Genomic DNA, 12610 nt, shown 5'->3' on the forward strand with positions numbered 1-12610 from the left:
CCCGGTGGAATTTTACAAGAAGTTTGCGGACCAGCTGGTCCGTCACTCATGGGGGTATTCAATGATTCTTTGTCCCGGGGTTCCCTTCCTGCAACGCATGAGCAGATATCCATCTCCCTTCTGAAAAGGACGATTTCGGTGGAATACGGGTCGCAACGTCCTATTTCACTGCTTAATGTAGACGTTAAACTGTTAGTTACGTTTCTGGCATTAAGGGTGGATTCCTGTCTCCTGGAGGTAGTTGGGGAGGACAGACGGGATTTGTAACGGGCCGAAGACTGTCATCCAATGTGCGGCAATCACAGCAACTGTTGATTGTGGTTCTTATCCCAGCGGCTGGGCCAGAGCCGGAGATAATAGTGTCATTAGATGTACAAAAGATGTTTGATAGGGTGGAGTGGAGGTACATCTTTGCGGTTTTGGAGATGTTTGGGTTGGGCCCCAGGTTTGTGTCATGGGTACCTCTGCTGTACAAGGCTCACCTGGGTACCGTTGGTAAAAATACCATACGTTTGGGGTCTTTCCTGTTGGATGAGACAGGGCTGTTCTATGCCTCCCCTCCTGTTTGCGTTAGCGATTGTGCCATTGGCCATTGCCCTGAGGGCTTCGGGCACGTGGAGTGAGATAGGTAGGGGTGGAGTGGAACATATTGTCCCTGAATGCAGATGATCTTTTGTTATGTGAAGGACCCAGTGCCCACCATGGGGGGCATAATAGGGATACTGAGGAGCTTTGGGTCCTTTTCTGGACACACTTAAATCTGGAGAAGGGTCTTTTCCGGTTAGCACCCTGGGGCTATGGTCTGACCTGTAAGCCCCTCAAAAGGTCCAGGGGCACTTCCTTTTCACTTAGCCATGTCCAGCTTCCAGTATCTGTAGGTCCAGGTGGCTCGAGATTGAGCCTGACTCCGACCCCGACTAAATTAGGGCTTTTCACAGTAACTTCATTTGAAGCCTACTTCTGACAATAAGCGATTTTCATTCATTATACCAGCCTGGTGAATAAGGTCAAATATGACCAACAAAGGTGGGACAACCTTCCTTTCTCCTTAGTGGGCAGGGTTCAGTCAATTAAGATGAACATTTTGCCAAGGTTTCTGTTCATATTTCAGTCTCTTCCGGTCTTCCTTCCCAAATCACTTTTGGGGAGGTGGGTGTAGAACGGTTAATCGTGCTCTTCAAATGGGCAGGCAAATCTGAGGGTTGTTTTACAGAGGGATAGACAGTCGGGAGGTCTTGCGCTGGCAAACATGATATTTTATTACTGGGCAGCTAATGCAGAGATGATCTGGGGTCTATCTGGGTACAGATGGACTCTGGGTCATGAAAGGTATCCAGTTTGGATGCACTGGTGATTGTTTCCCTTCTATCCGCACCGGCAAAGCACTCGTCAAACTCTGTGGTGGTTTCCACAGCATCCACAGTAATTTGCTTTTATCTTAATATACCTGGAATCCAGGTAACCATTGCAGATTGTCATAAAAACCCATCTGGTTCATTAATGTACTTTAAGGAAGGAAATCTGCAATCCTTACTTGGTCTGCCCACAGCAATGTGGTTCACTTTTAAATGCCCTTTGAAATAGCAGAGCAAACTACTTAAGTGTATTTTTAAAATATTTTAAAGTGCCCAATTCTTTTTTTTTTTACCAATTAAGGGGTATTATAAGAGTGGCCAATCCATCCACCCTTGCACATCATTGGGTCGTGGGAGTGAGACCCACTCAGACACTGGGAGAATGTGCAAACTCCGCACGGACAGTGATCCAGGGCCAGGTTTGCACCCGGGTCTTCGGTGCCGTGAGGCAGCAGTGCTAACCACTGGGCCACCATGCCGCCCAAACCCAATTGTATTAAACTACTCAATGGATGTACTTACAGTGAATGGATTGCAGTGGTTCAAGAAGGCAGCTCACCACCACCTTCTCCAGGGCAATTAGGGATGGGCAATACGGTAGCATTGTGGATAGCACAATTGCTTCACAGCTCCAGGGTCCCAGGTTCGATTCCGGCTTGGGTCACTGGCTGTGCGGAGTCTACACATCCTCCCCGTGTGCGTGGGTTTCCTCCGGGTGCACCGGTTTCCTCCCACAGTCCAAAGATGTGCAGGTTAGGTGGATTGGCCATGATAAATTGCCCTTGGTGTCCAAAAAATTGCCCTTCGTATTGGGTGGGGTTACTGGGTTATGGGGATAGGGTGGAGGTGTTGATCTTGGGTAGGGTGCTCTTTCCAAGAACCGGTGCAGACTCGATGGGCCGAATGGCCTCCTTCTGCACCGTAAATTCTATGAAACTACTCTGTGGATGTACTTACAGTGAATGGATTGCAGTGGTTCAAGAAGGCAGCTCACCACCACCTTCTCCAGGGCAATTAGGGATGGGCAATAAATACTGACCTGGTCAACAACACCCACATCCAATGATTTTTTTTTTAATGCAAGTTTTTTTAATTGAACGCATTTTTGATTTTGTAGGATCTTCCTTCCGGTCTCTACTGCCAATTATGAATGTTGCAGTCTACTTAAAAAAAAAAAAAAGAAGTCTGTGGTCGGTGATGTAAAACACACCATTTCTTGAAACATGTTGGCTTTTTTTAAAGATTATTTCCATACAAGTCATCTTCCATTTTGTTTGTGCTTGCTTGTTTCATTCGTTTTTTGCTTTCATCTTTCAATTTTTTATTGGCTTCAGCCACCGTGACACTGCTATTGCACTAAAGTCCCAATCCTGAGGATACAGAGCATATTTTTGTTCTTGGATGGTATATTATTGTTGCCTGTTTTATTCCAAGAAGTAATAATTTACCATGTTAACCAGCTTCTGTTTTTTCTTGAGCTCAAGCCCATACAAAGCTAGGAGGGTTTTATTATGGTCTCTTGACTATCAAGTAATTTTGGAAGGCTCTTTTCGCATTCTGTGTTACATCTGCAGTTCGGTCCCTTTTCAGTTTTCTCTTGGCACCCTTAAAATCTTAGCTACACATGATGAATGTTTTCTTAAAACAAATCTGTTCTACTTTAGTCTTTTGTAAATCTTTTTTTTTTTTAATCCTCGTTGTACAAATGGTGAATAAATAAGACTATGGACATCTTATTTGGTTATGTTTTAGGTTTATTACAAACCGATGACAAGATTGCACTGAAAGAAGTTACACGACAACTCAAGCTTGAGAATGTTGTTGGCGACAAAGTTTTTGTAAGTCATTGTGTACAAGATTAATGTTTCGCAATTGTGATATTTCTTAATCTTTTTTGTGAACAGTAATGGAAATTTGTGTAAGTTCATAACTTAATATCAGCCGTTCCTGCTTTACATTTTGAAATCAAATGCACCTATTTTTAAGTTTTAGTGAAGGTGGTTAACATATGATAAAGAAATAAACCAAAATGATGCATCTGCCATACTTCTGGTGCACCATGTTACTCAACTAAAACATGATCAATTTTACTATATACTCACTTTTACAATAAAAATACAAACTGATGTGCACAAGTCTTACTGTTTGTTCCTTCTCCCACACTCTGAAATTAATATGTATAATAATGCTGCAGTTACAGTATATTTATGCCTGTTATTTTCCATGTAATTCTCACTATAATGCACCTGCACATTTTTGAGTATTTATACCTACTTTCCAGAAAACAATTACACATAGCTAACCAGGGGTGCTAACAGGGCTGATAATCGACACTGAAAAAAAGGCCCAATTGATGCACGTCCATGTTTATGTTCCACTGTAGTCTTCTCGCATCTTTTTACATCTAAATCTACCACTTTAGCCATCTATTTCTGCTTGTCTAGCATCCAGAATTTTTAGTAACTTGATCAGATTACCCCTCGGCCTTATTTTTCCCAAGGAGAAATCCAGCCTGTCGATTATGCAGCAGCAAACATACCACATTGCACTGTTCTTGCAATATCTGAATTCTCACACATGAGGTTTAACCGTTATTTGATTTTTTTTCTTTACTGCTGTGTGTATATGGAGAACCCACTGATCACGTGAAAATGTTGTTAATTACAGGGGAGCTTTGCTGAAAATCTTGCATTTCTTCTTGAGGCTTTGAAAAAAGGTACAAACTTTTTGTTTTGTATGTGGTTTAGCCAAAGGCTTCTCCGTTTGACAATAATTGGTTAAAATATGGTTGTGAGATCATTTAAAATGATGTAGACAAATACAGTTTTTGTTGCCCACTCTGACCTATTCCTCTACCTCAGTTTTCTGCTTTCCCCTCCTGACAACAGTAGCTGCTCGAGGTCGAGTTCTGCAGGTGTTGATACATTTCCAGTAACTCATTCAAATGACCACTCACCCAGATCCCTCTGAATCTTTGAGCTCTCCAACTCTCACCATTTAGACAATAAGCTTGTGGCTGTGGGTTTCCTCCGGGTGCTCTGGTTTCATCCCACAAATTCCGAAAGACATGCTGTTGAGTAATTTGGACATTCTGAATTCTCCCTCTGTGTACCCAAACAGGCGCCAGAATGTGGCGACTAGGGGCTTTTCACAGTAACTTCATTGCAGTTTTAATGTAAGCCTACTTGTGACTATAAAGATTATTATTATTATTATTGAATTTGCACAGGAAGGACTGCTGGGCAATAAAAATTTTCAGCAGATCATGAAGTCCCCCTCCTTACTCGGTTGTTTCCACAAGCCCATTTTACAGAGGAGCCAGTCTCCTTCCTTGCCACTGGACCAAGAATGCCCCTCTTCACCCCCACTCCCCATACTACTCCAAAACCGCTGCTCTGGCTGAGGTCAGCTATCATGGGATCAAACCTGGGATCTTCCGAGGTATATGGCTTAACCGCGTGCGCACACATCCATTAGGAAACCCTAGTCTGAAGTTACTTTAACATAATGCTGCATTGTTCCTTTTTTAATTTTCTCAGTTCTGCGTGTAATCAAAGGAAACCCAAGAATAACCCAGATAAGGCTTGATTAAACTTTTGAATAAGTATCCAGAGATCAACTTTGGATGCCATTCAGGTGGTCTGCATTTAGATCGCAATCTAAATCTGGATTCTGATTTGTCTTGGCTGATTCAGCTCTGCAAAGTTCAGGTTTGGAACATCTGACATGGGAAGTATTTGAACTTCATCTGAGTTGTATCCAAAGTCTCATGTTCAACCCTAATAAACTGCACAAATAAAGCTATGAATCATGCCTTCTCTGAACTTTTAGTGCACAACTCTATGAGGGGGGGAGGGGGAAGAATGGCCTCTATAAGAATTATAATCTTGCAGTATAAAAGCTAGCTGCAAACTGGTTTATCTTTCTGCACCTGCAGATGTTACTGTCAACAGTCATGAGACAAATTTAGAAAAAGGGGAACTGCTTTTGTTTTGTCATGGCCCGACTGGTATCGGAGTATATCCTCAAATTTATCAAAGAGTCGATACAGATAATGCATGCCCTTTTTTAAAAAAAATGTTTTTATTGGTTTTCACATATTTCCGTTCGAACAGTGAGTTACAAGTGTCGTTCCCACATGTAGTATTTTGCAAAGGCAATTAAGGTGCAGTAATAATTACACAAGACAAAAATTAAAAAGCCAACAAAGCACAAACAAACTAGGATCGCTATGCATATTTATATCTCCCTTTGGTGGCTATGGGCCCCATTTGGCCAGTCTGCCTCAGTTGCCCTGCCTATTATTGGCCCGAGATTGTGTTTCCCCATGTGTTGCTGCTCCCTCTGGCCCTCCGTATGTCCTTGGAACTGTCCCCTGCGGCTATGCCCCTTGAGTCTCACGGTCTTCCTATGGGTTTTTGCCCCCTGCCCTTTCCTTTACGATCTGTGCTTCAGCTGAACCCCCCCCCCCAACACACACACACACACACACACTCCCCTGCTCTATTGGCTGTTGGCTACAAACAGGTCCTTTCAAAGCCCTCTTCCGGCCCTCGGGTGGCGAATTTGATTTTCTCCGATAGGTTGGCCAGCCATTTTATGCTTTGGCTGGTGCCGCTGATCGCCCGCCGAGCAGGATTCTGCGGCAGGCAATTAGAGAGGCAAAGGCTGGTGCGTCAGCCCCTCCCCATGAAGAATTCTGGCTGCCACCCTCAGGCTTGGCTCCACCCTCATCCCCACAACCTTGGACATTGCCTCAAAGAAGGCTGCTCAGAACCCGAAAAGTCTGGGGCATGTGGGTGTGGTTGGCTAGGCCTCCCTGGCACTGTTCACATTTGTCCTCCACTTCTGGGAAGAACCTGCTCATTCGGGTTCTGGTTATAATAATAATAATCTTTATTAGTGTCACAAGTAGGCTTACATTAACACTGCTATGAAGTTACTGTGAAAATCCCCACGTCACCACACTATGGCACTATGGCACCTATTCGGGTACACTGAGGAAGAATTCAGAATGTCCAATTCACCTAACAAGCGCGTCTTTTGGGACCTGTGGGAGGAAACTGGAGCACCTGGAGGAAACCAACGCAGACAGGGGGAAAACGTGCAGATTCCACACAGCCAGTGACCCAAGTCTGGAATCAAACGTGGGTCCTGCCGCTGTGAAGCAACAGTGCTAACCACTGTGCTACCATGCACCATTTTCACCTGCATTAGGCTTAGCCTTGCGCCTGTGGTGGTGGTGCTTGCCCTGTTCAGTGCTTCGCACCAGAGCCTTCACCCTATTTCTATTCCTAATTCTTCCTCCCATGTTCCCCTTGTCTCGTCCAGTGGGGAACTTTCCTCCTCTAACAGTCGCCCATACAATTTCCCACAGTTCTCCCTCCCTAAATCGCCTGTGTCCAACAGCTCCTTTGTCATTGAGTATCCCGGCGCACGTGGATATGTTGTTGTTTCTTTACGGAGGAAATTTTTGATTTGTAACTGTCGTAGTTTGTTCCCTTTGGGCAGTTGTAAACTCTCCTTCAGCCCCTCTAGCATCGCTAGTCTGTCGCCCCTAACTGACAGTGTCATCACCCTACCCCCGGTCTTGTCTTTTGAACATGGCGTCCATTGTGGCTGGAGTGAACCTGTGATTGTTGTCGATGGGGACCATGATGGTCAGAGCGGTCAGGCTGAAGTGTTCCCTTAACCTGGTTCAATGTCGGCGCATGGCTATTACCACTGGGCTTGTAGAGTTCTTGGCTGGTAGGGGTGTGATTGTTGCTGTGGCAAGGGCCCGGAGGCATGTCTCTATGCAGGATTTCTCCTCCATTCTTACCCATTCTGTTTCCGGCTCCCTTACCCATACCCTCATTTTTTCTGCTGTGGCCGCCCAGTGGTAGTATTGCAGGTTTGGGAAGGTCAGGCCTCCAATGCTTCCCTTTTGTTCGCAGGAATTTTTTGGGATCCTTGGATTTTTTTCCCCCACACACACAAACGCCTTGATCATTTTGTCTCCTGTGTTGAAAAAGGTCTTGGAGATGTAGCTCAGTATGAACCTGAATAGGAAGAGGAACCTGGGCAGTATCTTCATCTTGATCATTTGCACCCTCCCCGCCAGGCAGAGTAGGAGCTGTCCCACCTCTGCAGGTCCTTTTTTTTTTTTTTACCCCCTTCACCAGACCTGTCCGGTTTCGTTTGTGGATCTGTGCCCAGTTGTGGGCAGTTTGGATCCCCCAGGTAGGGGCATTTGTTTTGGGCTCGTTTAAACTGCAGCCCCTCCCACTCTGCGCGCGCCCCCCCCCCCCCCTCCCTTATGGGTTCACTGGGAAGATTTCTCTTTTCCTCAGGTTGAGTTTGTAGCCAGAGAAAGCTCTGAACTCTTCCAGGAACATCATGATCTTCTCCATGTTGCTTTGGGAGTCCGAGGCGTAGAGGAGCAGGTCATCTGTATAGAGTGAGGCTCTCTGCTATTCTGTCCCCTCTCTGGAATTCAAAACAAATTCTGCTACCTGGGGACCCCCTCTCTGGATCCTCTTCCAATTGTTTGCCGTTCTGTCGACGATCGTCAGTGGTTCGATTGCCAGGATGAATAGAAGCGGGGACAGTAGGCATTCCTGCCTTGTGCCCCTCTGCAGCTGGAAACGTTTAGAGCTGGTGGTGTTGGTCCGCATGCTTGCTATGGGAGGGCTGTACAGAAGTTTCACCCAGGCTGCTCAGAGCCCAAACCCCCCCCCCCCCCCTCTATTCCTTGATCCCTTTAGCCCGAAGAGCTATATTTAATTCCATCTTGAAATTGCACGTTTTGGCCTCAACTACTTTTTTTTTAAATTTAGAGTACCCAATTCATTTTTTTCTCCAATTAAGGGTCAATTTTAGTGTGGCCAATCCACCTAACCTGCACATCTTTGGGTTGTGGGGGTGAAACCCACACAAACACGGGGGAAAATGTGCAAACTCCACACGGGCAGGGTCCCAGGGCTGGGATTCGAACCCGGGTCCTCAGCGCCATAGGCAGCAATGCTAACCACTGTGCCCCCGTGTGACGAATTTAAAGTAACTATTTTATATCACATTCGTCACGTGCTGCCCATCTCAACTACTTTCTGTGGTCGCAAAGTGACGAAATTTCTACTCACTTCAGTCCTAAAAGGCTTACCCCTTATCCTCAAACTATGACCCCTAGTTCTGGACCCCTCCACCATTGGGAACATTCTTTCTGAATCTATCCTGTTAGAATTTTATAAGTTTCAATGAAGTCCCCTCTCACTCTTCTAAACTCCAACAAATATAATCCTTACTGATGTCGTCTCTCTTCATATGACCCCAGGAATTAGTCTGGTAAACCCCTTCTCTCTCTCTCTCTCTCTCTCTCTCTCTCTCTCTCTCTCTCTCTCTCTCTCTCTCTCTCTCTCTCTCTCTCTCTCTCTCTCTCTCTCATTTAGTTCCCTCATCCAAATCATTAATATATAATGCGAACAGTTGGGGTCCTAGCACAGTTCCTTGCGTACCCCACTAGTCACTGCCTGCCAATCAAAAAAAGACCCATTTATTCCAACTGTCAGCTAACCAGCTTTCTAGTCATTCAAGACACTACCCGTAATCCCATGCATTTTAACTTTACATATTAATCTGCTATGTGAGACTTTGTCGAAAGCATTCTGAAAGTGTAAATAGACCACATCCACCGGTTCTCCCTGGTCAACTCTACTAGTTACATCTTCAGAGAATTCTAGTAGATTTGTCAAGCATGATTTTCCTTTCGTAAATCCTTGCTGACTTCGTCTGATTACACTATTGCTTTCCAAATGCTGCGCTGTGAAATCCTTGGTAATGGACTCCAGCAGCTTCACAACTGCCAACGTTAGGCTCACTGGTCTCTTGTTCCCTGTTTTCTCTCTACCTCCCTTTTTGAATAGCGGGGTTACAGTCGTTACAATGGTTCCTCCAATTTTGGAAAATGACCATCAATAGATCTACCATTTTAGGGCCCTTAAGTACTCTGGGATGCAAATTATCAGGCCCTGGAGATTTGTCCACCTACAATCCCATTAATTTCCCCAAAACCATTTCTTTACCAATTCTAATTTCTTTCAGCTCCTCACTAAAACTTGTGCTTCTCAGAATTTCCTGTACATTATTCATGTCTTCCTTTGTGAAGACGGAAGCAAAGTACGAATTTAGTTCCTCAGCTATTTCTTTGTTCCCTGTTATGAATTCCCCCGTCTCAGAATTAACTACTTCACTTTTCACCTTGATACAGAATTCTACCATATTATGGTCACTCATCCCCAAGGGTTCTCTCACAACTAGATTGCCAACTAATCCTATTGCACAACACCCAGTCCAAGATTGCCTGTTCCCTTGTTGGTTCATTAATATACTGGTCCAGAAAACCATCCTGTATGCACTCCATAAATTCTTCCTGTATTGTACTGTGACTAATTTGAGTCACCCAATCTATATGCAGATTAAAGTCACCCAAATCACAGATGTTGAAAAAATGAAATGAAAATCGCTTATTGTCACGAGTAGGCTTCAATGAAGTTACTGTGAAAAGCCCCTAGTCGCCACATTCCGGCGCCTTTTCGGGGAGCTGGTACGGGAATTGAACCGTGCTGCTGGCCTGCCTTGGTCTGCTTTAAAAGCCAGCGGTTTAGCCCAGTGAGCTAAACCAGCCCCATGTTCCTTTATCACGCGCATCTCTGATTTCCAGTCTAATGCTATTCCAAATATTACCACTGCAGTTTGGTGGTCTGTTAACCACCCCTACGAATGCCCAGGTGTAACCCGTCCAATTTGTCCCACCTCCTCCAGAACCAGTCCCAATGCCCCCGGAATCTGAACCCTAACTCCCTATATTCTGCTTTCAGGACCTCATCCCTTTTTTACCTATGTCATTGATACCGAGGTGTGCCACAATCATTGGCTGTTCACCTTTCCACTCCAGAATGTTCTGTAACCGCTCCAGGACATCCTTGAGCCAAGCACCAGGGATGCAACATACCATCCTGGAGTTTCATTTGCAGCCACGGAAACGCCTATCTATTCCCCTTACAATCGAATCCCCTATAACTAGGAAGAGGGGTATGGTTGTTGATTTGGGACTGCCAAATTCGTTGCACCATGGTTGGTTCTGCTGCAGCGGGGAGAAGTAAAAAGTGTGAGAATGCTGTGGTTATAGGGGAATTAATTGTAAGGGGAAATGATCGGCATATTTGTGGTTGCAAGCCACACTCCAGGATGCCTCCCTGGTGCTGGGATCAAGGATGCCTCCCGAGAGGCTCCAGGACATGGGGGAGGGTGAATACCCAGTGGTTGTGGTGCACATTGGTACAAACAACATAGGTTTTTAAAAAAAGGGATGAAGTCCTAAAAGCAGAATATAGGGCGTTAGGAAGAAAGTTGAGAAGTAGGACAACAAAGGTAGTGATCTCAGGATTACTATTAGTGCCACATGCCAGTCAAAGTAAAAAATAGCAGGAAATATGTAGGGTGAGATAATAGGGAATATAGAAATTGTAGGGAATATATTGGGTGAATTTGTGGCTGAAAAGATAGTGTGAGGGGGAGGATTTCACATTCCTGGGGCATTAGGACTAGTTCTCAGGGAGGTGGGATCAGTACAAACTGGATTAAACCTGGTCAGAACCGGGACTGATGTACTAGGGGAGTATTTGCTAGAGTGGTTGCGGAGGGTTTAAATTAAAGTGACAGGGGGATGAGAACCTATGCAAGGAGTCAGAGGAGGGGGAATCGAGGATGAAGACAAAAGGGGAATAAATGATGGGCAGAGAAATCAAGGGGGCAGAGAAATCAAGGGCAAGATTCAAACAGGGCCACATTGTAAAATAGAGGGAACGGGACAAGTAATGTTTAAAAAGTCAAGCCTTAAGGTTTTGTGCCTCAATGCATGGAGTATTCGCAATAAATTGGATGAATTAACCCCGCAAATAGATGTAAATGGGTATGATATAGCCGGGATTACGGAGACATGGGTGCAGGGTAACCACGGATGTGATTTGAACATTCAGGGGTATTCAGTACTTGGGAAGGACAGATACAAATGAAAAGGCAGTCGAGTTGCATTGCTGGTTAAAGAGGAAATTAACGCAATTGATAGGAAAGATGTTAGCTTCAACAATGTGGAATTAGTATGGGTAGAGCTGAGAAACACGAAGGCATAAAAACAAACATTAATCGGAGTTGTATGTCGACCCCCAAACTGTAGTGGTGATGTTGGGAATGGTATTAAACAGAAAATTAGATAAACTAAAGGAACATATGTAATTATGGGTGATTTTAATCTGAAATAGATTGGGTAAATGAAATTAGTCACAATATTTTAAGAGGAGGAATTCCTGGAGTGTAAACAGGATTGCTATCTGGACAATACATTGAGGAACCAACTAGAGAACAAGCTATCCTAGACTATGTATTGAATAATGTGAAAGGAATCCTTGGCAATCTAGTTGTGCAAGGCCTTTGGAGATGCGTGATCATAATATGATAATTTTTAACAAGATGGAAAGTGACGTAGTTGATTCTGAGACTAGGATTCTGAATCTTACAAAAGGAAACTACGATGATATGAGGCGCAAGCTGGCTCTGACGGATTGGGAAATATTACTTAAAGAGATGACGGTGGATGGGCAATGGCGAACATTCAAGGAGCGCTTGGGTGAATTGCAACAATTCTTTATTCCTTGTCTGGCGTAAAAATAAAATAGAAAAGGTGGCCCAACCATGGCTTACAAGAGAAATTAGAGATAGTGTTAGATCCAAGGAAGAAGCATACAAATTGGCCAAGAAAAACAACAGACCTGAGGATTGAAAGCAGTTTAGAATTCAGCAAAAGAGGACAAAGAGATCGATTAAGATGGGAAAAGAAAGTAAGCTTGGAGAGAACATAAAAACTGATTGTAATCTATAGGTATGTGAGGAGAGAAAGATTGGTGAAGACAAATGTAGGTCCTTCACAGTCAGAAACAGGGGAATTTATAATGAGAAACAAAGAAATGGCTGATGAACTAAGTACATACTTTAGTTTTGTCTTCACAAAGGAGGATGCAAATAACTTGCCACAAATGTCGGAAATCACATGGCTTAGTGAGAGGGAGGAACTGCAGGAGATTAGTGTTCGAAGAGGAGTACTTAAGGAAGTGGCCCGAGAAATAGTGGATGTATTGGCGGTCATCTTCCAATATTTCATAGGCTCTGGAATATTTCCTACGGATTAGCAATAGCTAATGTAACCACACTATTTCTGATTG

The 12610-nt window shown here is 44.3% G+C and overlaps 1 protein-coding gene across 3 annotated transcripts in view; it reads left to right on the plus strand.

The window, feature by feature from the left end:
- orc4 (origin recognition complex, subunit 4) overlaps positions 1 to 12610 on the plus strand; it is a 140080-nt gene that overhangs the window by 85842 nt on the left and 41628 nt on the right. For all 3 annotated transcript variants that reach the window (XM_072471375.1, XM_072471383.1, XM_072471393.1), the window contains 2 exons: positions 3108 to 3193; positions 4023 to 4071. In XM_072471375.1, coding sequence (XP_072327476.1) covers positions 3108 to 3193; positions 4023 to 4071 — 135 coding nt within the window. The remainder of the gene's footprint in view (positions 1 to 3107; positions 3194 to 4022; positions 4072 to 12610) is intronic.

Source organism: Scyliorhinus torazame, chromosome 2 (genome assembly GCF_047496885.1).
Source record: "Scyliorhinus torazame isolate Kashiwa2021f chromosome 2, sScyTor2.1, whole genome shotgun sequence".
Classification (NCBI taxonomy): Eukaryota; Metazoa; Chordata; class Chondrichthyes; order Carcharhiniformes; family Scyliorhinidae; genus Scyliorhinus; species Scyliorhinus torazame.